This window comes from Acipenser ruthenus, chromosome 2, assembly GCF_902713425.1.
Source record: "Acipenser ruthenus chromosome 2, fAciRut3.2 maternal haplotype, whole genome shotgun sequence".
Lineage (NCBI taxonomy): Eukaryota > Metazoa > Chordata > Actinopteri > Acipenseriformes > Acipenseridae > Acipenser > Acipenser ruthenus.
The window spans coordinates 19,340,720-19,357,517 of NC_081190.1; the positions used below are offsets into that span (position 1 = coordinate 19,340,720).

Here is a 16,798-nt window from a genome sequence, read left to right on the forward strand (position 1 = left end):
TTTTTCTGTTCAGGAATTCACTGGTAACACTGACCGCAACACTGCAGTGACTCACCTGTTTGGGCAACCTCCTGTAGTCCAGCACATCAGGATTCTACCACAGACCCACAACATCCAGCTTGGCCTTCGCATGGAGATCCTGGGGTGCAGAGCAAACTGTAAGCCACCAAAATATCCATTTATTTCCAAGCTCACATTTAAATAAAAAGGGTAACATTTGTAAGAGACCTGTTTAATTTAAAACTGCTTCCATCAATGTATTTATCTTTTAATCCACAGATACTTTTACGTGTGGGTCCATCCCTGCATATAGCTTTGTTAGCGATAGAACGACGTAAGTATGGAACTCCCTGTCAGAATACAATGCCCCTGGTGTAACAGCATGTACAGCATGTCTCCTTTCGTAATAAGGTCATTTAATAACTGCTAATGTCTGCTACAGAATTTAGCAGGAAAGTTAAACTCAACACTGTGTACACTGTTAAGAAAAGTCAAGAAAAATTGATGTACTTGGAAGATATTCCTAATAAGAATACTACATTCATTTTCAGGTTACACTGCCCTGCTGGATGTGCAACACAATACTACAGCGTGTATGGCTCCCATGTGTACCGTGGGGTAGGTAGAAAACCTAAATATATCTATCTATATATCTATCTATATATATACTGACCAGTTTTTCTACCTAATTTGAAATGGCTAGTTTAAATGTCATCTCACTGCTGCAACCCACTCACCAGTGTTTAGTGCTGAAGATGAGCAATGGGCAATGTCAAGTCAATCCCCCTAAGTACTGTGAGCAACAGATGTTACTAAGCTACTGCACCCTGGAGACAAGCGCCTAGCCTGGGTAGCCTTAGCCTGGATTCATCAGGCAGCTGAACAGTTGTTTTCACTGAAATGTATCCCCAGCCCATTTTCTTCCATAACCCTCTAGGAGCACAGACAGATGCTTCAATGATTCAACTAAGAAAAACAAAGTCAAGATAAGAATGTGCTTGAACCTCTGGTTCTTGGTTATCCAAATGATATGGACCGGTACTTAGTTATTTGGTTTCTCCTTTTAGGACTCCAATATCTGTGCGGCTGCTATTCATGCTGGAGTAATCCTCAATGAGAATGGGGGAGAATGCACAATGCTGAAAGAAGCTGGGCTCTCGCATTATTCAGCATCCACTAGAAATGGCATCACTACCAAGCAGTAGGTCACACAGTACAGTCTGAGACTGAGTAGAATCCTGTATTCACAGAGCGTGGTGGTGCACAGATTGAATGGATTGTGGTACAGTATAATGATGGAACCTACAGTATCAATCCAGCCATGGCAGGCACTTTGGAGCATGGTGTGTGTCCCAGTTCTATCCTCCAAGTCTTTGCTTACAGCCTATGATTGCAAATTCATTAAACACCCAGATAAGTGGAGAAAAGCAGCAGTTTACTGTCAGGATATTTGCGTTTTCTATTTTGTGCAATGCTCAGATATTGACTGAACTACATACCTTACGCATTAACGATATTTACATAAGTCCCTTGTTTTTTCTGTAAAAAAAAAAAAAGTTTTCCTAATTTAAATTTCACTCAACACCTGAGCCCTACACTTGCTTTCCTGTAACACAGGAAATGCAATTATACAGTAGCTTGCTTGTTAAATACAAAATTACCTCTTTTTTTTTTCTTTTTTTAAAGAGTTGTTACAGGAACCTACAGTAGCAGTCCTGCTGTGTAATTATTACATTTATGTGTTCACAGGTATGATGGGAGTTATTCACACTCTTTCAAATTCGCTGATGGAGGTATGTTGCATTTTACCACAATAGAGAATATCTAATACAATACAATAAACCTATAAACTGTAGATTATTATGGCGCTCCCCAGTCTCTCCACGGGTCGAGAGAGTTTCTAGTACGTTTTGGGAGTTGCACAGTAAGGTCCACAATGAACAGTTGTGTGTTTTTTTCAGAAATGCGGTGTGCGGGTCCAGACTGGTATGAATTTGGAGATTTCTGCTACAAACCGTTTAATGACAAACAGACCTGGTTGTCTGCCCGCCAAGAATGCAGGAAGATCGGAGCAGAGCTGGTGTCCATTCTCTCCCAATCAGAGCAGAGCTGGATTGAGAGCTACCTTTACATGGGTAAGAGGGGGGAAATGTAACTGGGGTTGGGAATAACTCGTTGATCAAGGACAGAACTAGTACGTGTGTTGCTTTTTAACTGCAATGCTGGTTAAAGAGATGATTCTGCTGCAAGGTTTTTATTAACTGGAGACGGATACAAGCAAAATTGGTTGGGTTAGGCGGTTTGATTTCCGTCATCCAAAAAAAAAAAATCTTTGTCATCTTTAACCTATTTGTCCAAGGCCAGTCAACAATACCAGTCAAAAATCTTTGTGACATGTAAACTATTCCAGTTTATTTTATGTTAAAAGTATGCTTGAGAGGAGTTTGATTTATTTCACAAAAAAGATGAAAATTGCCAGAGGACCTTTTTAGTTCAAACTTTATTTTAGTGTTTTAAAACATCAGATTAATTTACTTCCATTTAAAAGTCAAGTAAATTTCTTCTTTAAATTAACTGAATAGTCTTTAAAAACACAAGAAATAAAAAAAATGAACAGTGACAAAAATGACAAAAAAGTTTTTGACAAAAATGACAAAAAAGTTGAATAGAAGTCTTTTTAAATGTCTTCAATGTCTTTTTTTTTAAGCTACCAGTGATATGTGGATTGGCATGAATGATCTGGAAATGCAAAACTACTTCATCTGGTCTGATGGTCAGCTGGTCAGATTCACTTACTGGGATAGCGGGCGACCCACCAACCATAATACATATAATAAAAACTGTGTAGAAATGTTGTACAAGGTATGGCAATGCCAGATAACCATAACTATAATGACCAAAACAGTGGTTTAACCCGGGTGATTTATAGACTAAACTATTAGCAATACCACATGCAATACAAATAAAGTGGGGGTTATAAATTCAGAACGGTGGTGTTAGGATCCGCCATGTCTAGATCAATAAAATAGACCTCCTCAGATGCTCATGGGGAATACAATTAGTCCCTAGTAGATATTTATTTTAATGATTTTCATTGTTCACATGAATATCCGAGAGAGAGAGAGAGAGAGAGAGAGAGGAGAGAGAGAGAGAGAGAGAGAGAGAGAGAGAGAGAGAGAGAGAGAGAGAGAGAGAGAGAGAGAGAGAGAGAGAGAGAGAGAGAGAGAGAGAGAGAATCCTGCCATGCACACTATAGATCCACTTACTGTGCAGCAGGTATTAGGATCTTATTTAAGTGCAGCTAAAAAAGCAAGGACGAGGCTCAGGTGAGTCCCTAACATGAAGTATTACAGTAGATTGTGTTGCTGGAATGAACTCCTTCAGAACTGCCATATGTAAGACAACCCCACTAAAACGAATGTGTTATATAGAAATGTGTCTTACAAAAATGATATTGGGCCAAGATCGTGGCTGCACAATAGGAACACAGTGTGCTTTTTGTCCGAGTTATTTTTACAAGACCTATTTTGAGGTCTCCAGTGCTGAAGACTCCTCGGACGTAGTCTGTACATTTTACACATTTAGTTTTACATTTATTTATGGAGGACAACAACACTGCAACTTAACAGTTATAATTGAACTTAATAATGAATCTTTTTTTTTTAGAATGGAAGATGGAATGATGTCTCATGTTCGGAACTGAACACGTACATCTGCAAACACTCCAAAGACCACTACCCAGCTCCATCCATTTCACCCACTGTCTATGGATGCCAAGAGGTAGGGGCTGCTGAGGCTGAATAAAGAAACCCAAACTTAGTCTGTATCACTGACCATTATTACTTCTCACCAAGACAAATTCACACACAAAGTCCCTTTTTAAATTTATTTTTAAATCTTTCTAGGAGAACGTTTAATTATTTTAACTTTATTGCAAGAGTCGTCAAATGTATATATTACAATGATATCTCTATTATTATTATTATTATTATTATTATTATTATTATTATTATTATTATTATTATTATTATTATTATTATTATTATTACAGATAATAAACTAACTACATATAAAATATTGAAGCTGGGAAGCGAGACCCTCTACATATGGTACCAGGAACTGAACGAGGCCGTTATAAACAAGGCCTTCAGAAAATGGGCCTTTTCTTTTGAACTTCAAAATCGGTTCAGTAATTGAGCTTTGGGTGAACAGATTTCAAAATGCCTTGGGTGTTGTTGTTTCCAGGGCTGGGAAGGATACCGTTATTCTTGCTACTGGCTTGAAGAGACTCCTCTGACGTGGTCTGCCGCCAAAACTTTTTGTCAGTCAAAGAGCAGCACATTACTTCACATCCTGGACATGTAAGCCCTTAACAAGCTTTCCATAGGAAAAGCAAAGCAAAGTCTATAAAACTTAATGAAAGCATGACAAATGATATCTGTATGGTAAATTAAAAAGAGGGCGTACCATGATAAGCTGGAGTAAATGCATAGTATAACCATGGCAAAAAATGCAATTTTACTCTACCAATTTATCATGGCAAATTTTTGTAAGGGACAATAGTGGAATGCATCAAAGAAATCAGATTGCCCTGCTGCTGGTAACTGCTGGCGAGCTGATTGCCAGCTGGTTTCTCTATATGTATAAAGCATAGGTTTACAACAGTTAGATTAATTTATGAGTGCAGATAACAATAAGTGCAGTTTAGATATTGATTTCTTAACCAGAATAATCGACTGAATCAGACCAGTTAAAAACCAACACATCTACCAGCTCTGCCCTTGATAGACCAGTTATTCCCAACAGTAAATGCATAACAACAACACAATTACGTTTCCATAGCACAAATCATGTGACAGCTGATCTGCCTGTCTTTTTACATATAATATTCTTTTTGTTGAAAGAATGGGTTCATGCAAGGGCTGATTTTGGACCTGCACTGTGTGTTTTATCAGGAAACTGTTTGAGCATTTCTCCTCAGAATACTTTGTAAATGAAAACACTTACTATAAAAACAGTGAACGTGTTAACTAGGCATGTCATGTTGCAAAGCATGTATGTTGCTTTAATTAATTAAATGACTTTTATCACTATCAGTTAATTTTCTTCTTTTTTTTAATCTCCTTCCAGCTTTGAGCAGTCGCACTTCACTTACAGGCTGACAGAGTACTCTGGTTTCTGGTGGATTGGCATGCGGGCAAAAGGAAATGCTTTGGGGGGCGTCGATTATGAGTGGGACAACAAGGCCCCAGTCACCTTCACACACTGGGACCGAGACCAGCCAGGTAATGATGGTGGTCGAGGTCTACTTACATTTGTTATTGAGTTTTTCACCAGGTATAATACAGGATCATACCATCTCATTTTAAAAGGGGTGTCCTGCTCTGTTTAAAATCAAAATATTATTTTCTTGGAAGACTTGAAGGTGTTAAAACAGAATGATTGTTTTTATGACATTTATGACCTCATATATATATATCTCTATATATATATATATAGAGAGAGAGAGAGAGAGAGAGAGAGAGAGAGAGAGAGAGAGAGAGAGAGAGAGAGAGAGAGAGAGAGAGAGAGATTTGATTTCACATTCCCAATAGTCCTTCAATGGGAAAATATGAATATTTTTTTCCAAAGCAATTTTTTAAAATACACATAAAAAAAAAAATTAAACTTCACACTTCAAACATTACATTACCATAAAGAATGAGATTTCATCCAATTGCTAAGGAGCTCATTTTTATACTTTAAAAGCATCACAGAAATCCAAGTACCCCCCCACCCCCTAAGTAACCCAGTGCATGTGCTCGATAATACTAATCATTAATGGATTTGGACTTTTCCAGATAACCAGGAAGGAAGTTGTGTTTCCATGACATCAGGCCCAGCTGGAGGGTTCTGGGATGACCAGCCTTGTGATTCCTCATTCCCTTTTGTGTGTGAGGCAGAGAGGAACGGGATTTCTCCCCCACCTCCCATCACCACTGAGGCTCCGTCCGAAGGCTGTGCGAATGGCTGGAAATCAACCAACGGGCTCAGTCACTGCTACAAGGTAAAACTGTGTATATGTCAAGGTGCAGGCAATAAACAATACAAATGCTTTTGAAATGATTTCATTATAAATTACATCTGATTTGTACTTTATAAAAATACATAAATACTGTGCCTCATTACTGTTTTGGAGGTATTTATTTTCAAACTGTTCATAGCAAAATCCGATCAACTTGAATTGCTAGTAATTCTTATAAACTGCTGAGAACACTTGTGAGTTTTGCAGATACAGACCAGATAAACAACACAATGAAAGGATACAGTTAGTAGAACTTGTTTTAAACCATGAAATCTGGTATTACACTGGGTTAACAAAAGTTCTCAGTTTGCTTCCTTTATTTCTAGGATGTTAAAGATCTGGCATGAGTGTAGTAACAGCAATCATAGTTAAAGAAAATACATGTTTTCTGTAATGCGTTTCTTTCAAATGGAAGTGCGCGACGGGTAAGACTTATGGAATGACGTTCTGAGCTACAACCACTTTATAATAAACCTCTGGTGGCTTTTGAGGTGGGCTTTGAGGTTCAACATTTGTCCAAAGTTGTAGTTTTTTAAATAGACAAAGTCTTACTAAATGTTACACCTACTGTAGGACTTATAAACCTGTATTGGATGTAATGCATTCTAGACCAGTAATACTTTCTGTGAACTGTGAATATGCCTTGTGCTGCAGTTTTTCCTAAATGACCACTCCAAGAAACGTAACTGGCAGAGCGCCCGCCAGGACTGCCTTTCCAGAGGGGCGGAGCTGGTCAGCATTCACAGCTCGGGAGAGCAGCGCTTCCTCTCCTCTGGGGACGTTGGCAGGACCGCCTGGATCGGACTCCAGAACGACCCCTTGAGTGGAGGTAACACAGCATTCAGTCTCTCTTACCCATCTAGGTACTAGAAAACTCCATTGCATTCATGTCAACAGCCCCTATATGGTCGGGACAGTCACGATTTCCTAGGAAATTTCCCGTGTCCCGATACTTATCCTTGGAAATTCTTCACAGTTCTTCAGGGCATTCACTCTCGTGCCAGTACTGCTTTCTCTCTCTCTCTCTATTGGAGAAGCGCATTGTTTCTTCACTGTTGCTGCAATATGATTTGATGTATATGATTATAAGTAAAATGTGGGAGCCAATGGAACTTGAAGGACTGGAGTTAGCCACACCCTTCATTTTTGTACAGCATTCGTAGGTTCTGAGATATATAGTAAATAAAGTCAGCCTGTCAGGTCCAGCAAATGAAAATGGCATCAAAGCAACAAAAAAAGAAAGTGCTCCTTTAATAGTGACTGGAGTAAAAAATATTCATTTATTCTGCGCAGTAGAGTTAGTGAAAAACACGTGTTCTGCTCTCTGTGCAGCTGACAAATCTGTTGTTTCATTATGTCTATTTTTACTATCACGGTGGTCATGTGGTGTTTGGTTGATGGGGGGAAGGGGGGGGGCTATTACTTATATGATGATGAGTGGTTGCGTGGATGTGTGTTTTTATGCATATGGCCCAGCATCCTGTCCTGCTGAACAGTTTCCAAATGTTGGCAAGTATGCCATTGTCTTAGTAGGGGTGTGAGAATCTGCTGCAAGTGAGTGAGAGAGTCAGAGGGATTGCAGTCAAACACCACACAGCCAACCAGGTTTATTTACAATATTTACGAATTTAATTCACTTGCAGGTAGCCGCCACTAGGGTACCAGCAATGGTGTTCCTGGGGAGGGATCAGGCAGGTGGACCCACGTAACTTTACCAACATAGTGCACAGGCGTGAATACACAAATAAGAGTGTAAACAACAATACAAAAAAGAAAAAACAAAACACTGCTAGAAAATAAAATAAAAGCCACTGCAGGATGCCTCTCCTAACACTCCACTGTACACTTTTGGTGGGATAAAATCCCCTAACTATTCACTCTTCTAAATGTAGTCCCAAAATCCCTGGTTCCACACACATGTGCCGCTTCAGCCAAGCCGTCTCAGACTTGCAGAGAACAAAAGAACAGGATTTCGAGCTCCTTTATATAGCATGTGGCCAGGGCTAATTGATCATCAATGAACCAATGGCACATGGCCACATGCCACACATGTTTTAGCATGGAGGCGATTCTAGCTTGTTTAACACATAATTGTTTTTGTTTAAAAAAAAAAAAAAAAAACTAAAAGAACAACAAAATACACTATTTACAAGTGAGGGCCACAGCCCTGCCACAAGTGTGGATATGTTTGCTTTCTAAATCAATGTCAAACACAAGAATGCTTTGGTCTCCTTATCTTTACAATTGAATGCAATAATAAAAATCATATACGTGCTGCATCCAACTGATTTTCTCAGGCAACGCTCCTACCATGATGTTAATCTGTGTGATTTCGAACCTCCACTTTGAACGACACTCTGATGCACTGACACATCTCTGAGAGAATTGGTTACAGGAATGGGCATCTCCATGGGAGGAGGATAATATTGCTGTTGTGTAGTTGGACTGGAGACATCTGGAGCAATATTGACATGGTTTCTATAAACTCCTAGTTATTATAGCAAATTGATTCCCTTGTGTTCCCTTGTGCAAAACGAATCCATGTATATGATTTATTAAAATGTTATATATTAGGTTTGCTGTAGTTATATAGCGTCTTTCCCTCTCAAGGTCAGCTGTAAATAGAATAGCTTGAACTACAGCAACCACTTATATATGAAATACACTCTACTCAATTACAATTAATTATCAGAATAATTAACATGTTCAAGACTGATAATTCGCTCAGGTTCCAATTACATTTGTTTTCGGTCTTTTGTCTGTTTTTTTTATCTCTGGAAAACAGTAGATACAATACATATATGCTTATGTTTTACCACCCTTACATCGCCATTCTCTGTATGTGACATTCTTTGTCTTCCAGGGTATCAGTGGAGTGATGGTTCTCCTGTTGGCTTTACTAACTGGGGGTCTGGAGAACCCAACAACCACCAGGGCAGAGAGAACTGCGTGGAGATGGGGATCAGGTCAAACTACTCCTACTGGAACGACCTTAACTGTGATGCCGTGAAAGACTGGATCTGTGAAATCCGAAAAGGACAGGCACCCATTATCCCACCAGTTCCTCCCCCTGACTTACCAGGTGTGTGAAGCAGGCTGTTAAAAACACTGCTGTCTGGACTTTTGACATGAATTTAAAGAAAAATCTTACACAGAAAAATGATTTGAAGAGAGTTTGCAAGGTGTTTAAATTGTTCGACATGACTCTGTGATTATTTCCTTCAGCCTTTCTACACAAATGTGTGTACTACTGGTGTTTACATTTAACATTTTTACATTTTTGGTTATTCTATATTTGCCAGGATTGTGGTTATACTGGCCCTATACATAAACTTTAATTGACGAGTTGTTTAAATAAACTATGGTTTGAGTTAAGTGTAATATGCAGGACACGTCTAGAATGTTTCTAATGCAGTCTAGAACGGTTTTATGAAAATCTAACTTTTTGTAATTCATCAAAATCGAAAGAACCTCTTTAAACAACCCATGACATAAATCTGTGTTATTAAAGTGTAGTCTATTTCAAAGTTAGTCTTTCTCATGAGAACAATTTGGTAAGAACATTAGAGGTGGTTTGACAAACACAGTATTTTAAGCTGTTCTCTTGCCTCTCAGGTCTTAGACACAAGTACATCATTTTATTACTACAGCTCTGGCCAAAGGTTTTGCATCACTCTAGACTGAACTAATTTCGCTTCATAAAGTTGATGAAACCTGCTGAATAATGTTACGTTAACATATTGAATTGCATACCACTTTGTAGTTTTCCATACACTTAACGAAAAACTGCCAAATTGAAAAATCTGACATTTCGAAATCTAACATGAAATACTGTACTACTTTTATGGCTTCAGGTAGACTTTTGCAATATCATTTTGTAGTTTCTTTGATGTTAAATAAAAGACCACAATATTGTTCATATAGTTTTTTTTTTTAAATTGTCTCAGTCCTAAAATTCTAGGTAATGCAAACCTTTTGGCCATAGCTGTACAGCCCATGCTTAATTGAGAAAGCAGTTACATACAAACCGGTTTCTTGTTTCAGCCATTGAGTGTGGAACAAACCCAGGCTGGAGAAAAAATAATGGCATGTGTTACTATTACAATGACACGGAGATCACTGACCTGTACACCGCGGCTCTCCGCTGCTATGAAGAGAATGCACGGCTGGCCTCCATTGCTGATGAAGAGGAGCAGAGCTTCCTCACCAGCATGGTGTGTATACAGTATCTAGTGCTTGACATCCCCCAGTTTGAATTTCCCTGGACTTGTGCACCCTACAGTTTAATAGGAAACTGTGCAAACCTACAGTATAGAGGGGTTATAGCTACCAAGATAATTCTATACATTCATCTCAATTATATACATTTATAATGGAATACCTACAGTACTCTATGACTGTTCAAGGTGTATCCTCTATATGTAAAAGAAAAATGACAAGAAATAGCCAAACAGTACTCTGTGCTCTGGAGTTTTTGTCTCATCTCATCTCACTTACGCCCACTTTAGAGGCTTGTTTTGGAGCACTGGGATGGTATTACTTAAACAGCAATCTGCGGCAAATATCCCTAAGGTGTATTATGCTTTTACAAGGTCTTTACTTGCAGTCAGTCTGAGAGCCTTGTAATTGCCGACCGCAATGCATTTTCATTTCACGGAACAATTACTTTACAATGAACCTTTTTATATTGCATTTAGTGACCCAAAATGAGATTTTGTGAAGCACAGTTAACATTTAATATCTCTGGAGATGGACTGCGTTTTCAAATACCCTTCACAGTGAACAGACTCAAACATTGATCAAGTAATGGAATGGTTGTGCTGCTGGATCTTGTTTCACACATCACTTAACAGTGAATCGCATGCCAGTACGTCTTGCTGGTTCCCCATTGCCTTACTGTATACCGGGAGCCATTTCTCTATTGAAAGTGTTTTTCACCCCATTGGAAGATTTTAGCAGGAGTCACCTTTGAAAGTCCAAGTATTAGAGTAAAACTAGCCTCTTACCTGTAGTTGTAATGTTACTGCTAGGTATAGAAAGCTGTTAGAGTTGTTGCAGCTAACTAAATAATGAATCACTTGTTATGCACCTCTGTTCGCTATAGGTCGGTTTGCAAAGACATATCTGTTTGCAAGCCTTGCTCTCAAGTAACCTTTCACCTCCTTGGTTATTTTATTGGACAGTTAAATTCTCCCCAACTCCTTCCAGCTGCTATTGACTGACATGCTTTTCAGCCAGTAATATGTTTTGACCCCAAAGTCACTGCTGAGATAAAATGACCCAAGGAGGTGAAACATACAAGTGAGGCAAACAAACTTAGAACTTTCTTTAATCTAGGCTAGTACCAGATATCATGTTTTTAAAATGAAAACACACGTTTGCTGTAATACATGTTTGCTCAAAGCTGCACATTTGAGATGGAGCAATTGAAGTGCATGACAGGTAAGAGTTATGGAATTTATTAGTTTACTATTTTGATTATTACTAAAATACTACAGCTACTAATGGCCAGAGGTTAAACCAGTATAAGTAGATCTGGGTTCACTCTCAGACTCTAATTCTGGTTTGTATTTCCAGGTTGGAACAGGAGCAGTTGAATATGCCTGGATTGGATTAAAGGAAATGGGTGTTGTGGGAGGAGAATACCAGTAGGTTAACTACAGTATGCAGCATAACTTCAACAACGATGACAGTGAAACTTAAAAGCAGCTATAGTCAAGTTTCAGCTTGTGCCTTCATACCCACTTTATACCAATACACTCAAATATTGAAAAGGGAATCTTTCCTACCCTCTTTATAGTCAGTGCATATCTGATATCTTAAAACTAAATCATGCTACTTGTATGTCTTTAGAAATACTAAAATACATTTTATATTAAGTGTTTAATGGATATGGATGAACCTTAATGTCTATCCACATTGTATTGCAGCTGGCTAGACTTTTCACCAGTCACTTTTGTCAACTGGGCACCAGGAGAGCCCAATGACGCTAATGGAGAAGAGCAGTGTGTTCAAATGAGCCGGCACGCAGGTCTGTTTTTTTTTTTAAGAATGCCACCCCTTGAATTAGTCATTCTACATGTTTGTGCTGCGTGCCAATTACAATATGTAAAGCCCAAACCCATTATATGTTCAGGTACCTTGGAAATTGCTTTGAATTTTGAAATATGTCTTTGAATCCCTGTATTGGTTTCTATAGGAACGTGGTATGACATGAACTGTGGCAAAACGTCAGCAGGATATGTGTGTAAGAAATATCCAGGAGATAGTCATACTGCTCCCCCTCCTACTCAGCCATGGAGTGGACATTGCCCACAAGGTAAGGGCGCGGGGGGGGGTTGATACAATGTTTGGTTTTAATACCTTGAAATAAGCAGATACAAGTTTTTCAGACAGCAGCACCTCCTGTACTTCCACTTTGTCCCTCTATATAATTTCTTGGTCACATGGAAAGAGACATGAGCACACAAGTCACTAAGAGTAGGAGAGCCAAAGCCTGAACAGCTCAACTCCTGAGGAACTAGTCAGTGCTTTTACAGTGACTCCAATGTTTTCAAATGTTCAGTAAAGTTTCTGCTTTTCTTTGTGTCACTTTTTAAAGTAGAATGCAGATGAAGTACAGCATTGAAATCTGGGAGCGATTTAGTCCATTAGTAGCTTTAAAAAAAACATTGAACAATCTAATTCAGGTTTACCATAATGTGGGCATTGTTTATATAGGAAGGTGACTACAAAATGCTTGTAATTCTTATCAGGCAAGTATTACAATTTGTTGGCATGTACAAAGAAAATGTAATCACTTTACAAAAAGGAATCTCTCTGTCTTGTAATTCACATTGCTAGTAGTGTAGCTCTACTGTACCAAATCAAAAGCTATATAAAACAGTATATATTATAAAAAATAACATGACAGAAAGTGGCATGGAATGGATTCTTACTCGGGTGGTGTCCGGTGGAAAGTATAGGTTTGTTACACAGTACAGCTAATCATAAGAAATTCTTCTTCTTTAACTTATTAATGTGTTGCAATGTTTACTGGAAAGTACAATTTAAAATGATGTTGATGGTTTGTTTTCAAGCAGCTGCTGTACTGTGTGTGTTTGGTTCCCACAGACTGGCTGCTCTTTGGGAATAAATGTTTCCTATTTAAGGGAAGACATGATGGGAAGGATGAATTCCATGCTAACTGGACCTTTGCTCAGACATGGTGTGGAGACCAGGGAGGAGACCTGGCTGTCATTGATAACCAATATGAGAATGGTAACAATATTAAACAAAATAGCAACGGCAGACTCCGTTTAACATGACAGTGCTTTCTATTTCTACATGAAAGATCTGTAAACCTTTCATCGGCGGAAAACTAATGCCCTATTCTATTCGCTGTCTCAATGCACATCGCTTTCCCCTTACCTCGTAAGACTTGACTGATGTAGTTATTTTAAAGGTATTAATAAAGAGACAGCATAGTTCTGGAGGCCAACTAGCTTGTAAAAATAAACATGGTAATATCATGTTACTGCCTTCGTAAACCATAAACTCATATTGCTGTCTCTTGCAGATTTTGTTGCAAGCTACTTGGAGGATATCCGAGCCCCCGTGTGGATTGGCCTGTCTGATGTTCTCCATGAGGGGAAATTCACCTGGAGTGATGGAAGTCAGGTGCTCTACACCAACTGGAACGCTGGGGAGCCCAACAACTTCGGAGACTCAGGGGTGAGATTGGGGTGTTTACAGTACTGGCAGTAGAGGATTGCTACAGTAGAAATACCAGTGAAATAAATGTGCAGTACCAAGAACAGCATAGAATTACCTATTGGTGGGACAACTGAATGTGAGACTGAAAAAAGTTTCAAACTCTGCTCAGGATTCTTCATGGTTTTCTCATCATACTAGATTCTCAAAGATATTTGCTGGTCAGTTGTTCCAGCAAGGAAAAATAACACCCCATAAAATAACCTGAATCGTAACTAAACAACTCGTTTAGTGGACTCTAGGTAGTCTTATGATGCTCTGGTTTGCTTTAGAATTGTATTTGATGTGGTATTTTTTCCTTTCAGAATTAAATAGCTTTGATAATCCTAGCCCAAAGTATTTTATTACATTTCATCCAAGTTAACACATTTTGGCTCATCTTCTTCTTTGGGACAATGGTAGAATCCGTAGCAGTAGCTTCAGTTTCAACTCGCTGCTAATCAGTCATTTTCTACAACTAGGCAGTAAAAGTTCCAATATTTGAAGTTCTTGTAATTGTCACTTTTGCTTGCCCCAAAGAGGAGCCTCTGCTAGCTGTATAGATAGCTGTATCTTGTTTCTAAGGCCTTGTACACACACAGCCTAAATGCAGTAGCGAGTTCACCTTTTGCTCTTAATACAGTTTAAGTACACACACAATTTGGCTGCAAAAGGCAGTGACAACTGCATTAGTTAATCCTGTTCAGAAGAAGTAGTGAGTCTGGTTATTAATTCAATTTGGTTAGTTAATGTGCAGTAACACTGTGTGTGTGTATTAAAACTTCACGAAAACAACCACAGTAGGTGCTCTGTGGATTTCTGCTCAAGTAATGCTGTCATCGTTTATCAGACATTTCCGTGTGTGTATATGTGTGTATGGGACAGTTCGTATCCCCAAACGCCACAGTGCGACCGCAACTCGTTTTTCCATCGATACCGAACGTCTCATCTGTGTGTTTCTTTTGGCACTCCAGGAAATGTCTCAGTAAATGACAAAGACGCATATACCACTCCTTAGACATGCAGTCATTTGGAGACCATTCAAGTCATTCCCACCAGCCTTCTGGTCGGAAGATTGGCCAAATGTTTCTATCTCCCGTCACGGTACTGCAGATCGTAACCACTGTATTTAGCAGTGCAGAAAAATCAAAACGGCGTCTCCGCTGGTTTTGCGGAAAAGACCATAGCTGCGCTTGACGAGCTCTCGATTGATTACGTACTGTACTTTCTTCCAAAAGCATAAACAAAAACAAAGCCTCCGTGCTGCCGCCACACAAACCTAACGAAGGTCGTGTAATGATGGTCCGAGTTCAGTTGTTAGTTTAAACAGGAAGAACACTCACTTCAGTAATAAAAGGCTTGTGCTGTTTGTAATACCAACCGCAGTGTGTGTAAGAGTGAGGCCTTTGTTGGGAGTAGGAGTTGTAGTGGCAGTGGCTGTATTATTATCATTCTAGATTATAGAAACTGTATCTTGTTTAGCGTCGATTTAAATAACGGTAAGGATTTAATGGAATAATTAGAGTCCAATAGGGGGTGAACAGTGCCACGTGGTTCTGTTCTGCTTGGTATCATTTCCTATAATACATTGCTCTCCTCTGCGGCAGGAACACTGTACCATGATTGCACATAGCCACCGGGAAACAGGGCGCTGGAATGATGGAGGGTGCCAGTCTAAGTTAGGATTCGTCTGCTACAGGAAAAAATGTAAGAACTGAATTCTCTTTCTTTGCTATAATTCTCTTTTTGTGCTATAAATATTTTCTTCCTAGCTGTGCTGCTAACTGTTCCGAGGGCAGGCAAGGCACTTACAGCATGTTATACTCTTTTAAGGATTTTAGCAGCTAGCATCTTTAGTGATATGTGAGCTGTCAAGCTAAAAGCGTTTCTCACTATGCATTTATCACAAATACTTCCATGAATTGGGTTTGTGTAGAATTTGTACCCATCAAATCAGGAAGACTTAAAGTTAACTGATCCAGTGCACACGTCACTGATTTTGTATCATTACGCATATGCTAATTTCTAGACTTACTGGGAAATATGGATACAGAATACAGTGCTATAATCAATATGACTCAGTTTAAAAAGAAGCGTGCAGCAGTAGGAGACCGTAACGTTACAGGGTGTTCTGTTCTATCGTTCTCATGAAATCTCCTGCAGTGGGACTGAAATTCTGTTAAACAATCTGTTTTCAATACGTAGCAAACAGCATACCGCCACCGCCCCCCACAAAGAGCCCATGCCCACATGGTTACACCTCTTGGAAGAAGAACTGCTACAAGCTGGTGGCAGAGCCTGAGCTGCAGGCCAGCTGGCAGGATGCTCAGGCTGCCTGTGAGAAGGAGAAGGGCAGCCTGGCCAGCATCGACCACAGCTATGAACAGAACTTTGTGGCTGGGGTTGTGCTTCAGGGGAGAGTTGATGCGTGGATCGGACTCAGGCGCCAAGTAAGCACAGTCCTGTCATCGTTAACCACATATCACTAAGCATTGACATTTATTCCAACCTTATCATACAAGTTAACAGTCTGAGCACTGCTGGTACTTTTACCAGAAGAGCTACAAGTCATTTCCAGAATGCATTTCACATGCGTAGACCTGGAATGAGAGCTAAAAAAAAGCAAAAAACTGTGTGCTGATTTTAGAAGTTAATACACTTACAGTGCTTTGCTATGTAATATTTATCGAATAATTATTTTACAAAGCATTGCAGTCTAATTAGAAAATAAGTAATAAAACAAAGAATAGTGTTAACTCATAGACAAACAATCCTTGCTGGAAAGCACAAGCTGAATGTGAGGTTTAACATGACGTAAGTACTGTACTCAACAGAAGCCGTGACTTGGCATGTATTTGGCAGGCTGATTAACCTTAGACTAGTCATTTAATGCCAAGAATAGTGTTTACATATTCCACCGAGTTTCATAGGAATCCCTATTTTTTGAAACATGGTTTTAAAATAAATCTTTAATTTAGTATTAATGAAAAAATGAAAACGACC

At 39.1% G+C, this 16,798-nt stretch overlaps 1 protein-coding gene across 1 annotated transcript in view; it reads left to right on the forward strand.

The window, feature by feature from the left end:
- Positions 1-16,798, forward strand: part of LOC117409185 (macrophage mannose receptor 1-like) — a 41,481-nt gene that overhangs the window by 19,220 nt on the left and 5,463 nt on the right. The window contains exons 24-44 of the mRNA XM_059006998.1: positions 14-158; positions 280-334; positions 552-618; positions 1,068-1,201; positions 1,750-1,793; positions 1,962-2,135; positions 2,708-2,862; positions 3,667-3,780; positions 4,246-4,361; positions 5,131-5,285; positions 5,841-6,046; positions 6,719-6,893; positions 8,928-9,146; positions 10,109-10,278; positions 11,642-11,712; positions 11,995-12,095; positions 12,264-12,383; positions 13,178-13,324; positions 13,623-13,777; positions 15,403-15,502; positions 16,001-16,245. Of these exons, the coding sequence (XP_058862981.1) occupies positions 14-158; positions 280-334; positions 552-618; positions 1,068-1,201; positions 1,750-1,793; positions 1,962-2,135; positions 2,708-2,862; positions 3,667-3,780; positions 4,246-4,361; positions 5,131-5,285; positions 5,841-6,046; positions 6,719-6,893; positions 8,928-9,146; positions 10,109-10,278; positions 11,642-11,712; positions 11,995-12,095; positions 12,264-12,383; positions 13,178-13,324; positions 13,623-13,777; positions 15,403-15,502; positions 16,001-16,245 (2,868 nt within the window). The remainder of the gene's footprint in view (positions 1-13; positions 159-279; positions 335-551; positions 619-1,067; positions 1,202-1,749; positions 1,794-1,961; positions 2,136-2,707; positions 2,863-3,666; positions 3,781-4,245; positions 4,362-5,130; positions 5,286-5,840; positions 6,047-6,718; positions 6,894-8,927; positions 9,147-10,108; positions 10,279-11,641; positions 11,713-11,994; positions 12,096-12,263; positions 12,384-13,177; positions 13,325-13,622; positions 13,778-15,402; positions 15,503-16,000; positions 16,246-16,798) is intronic.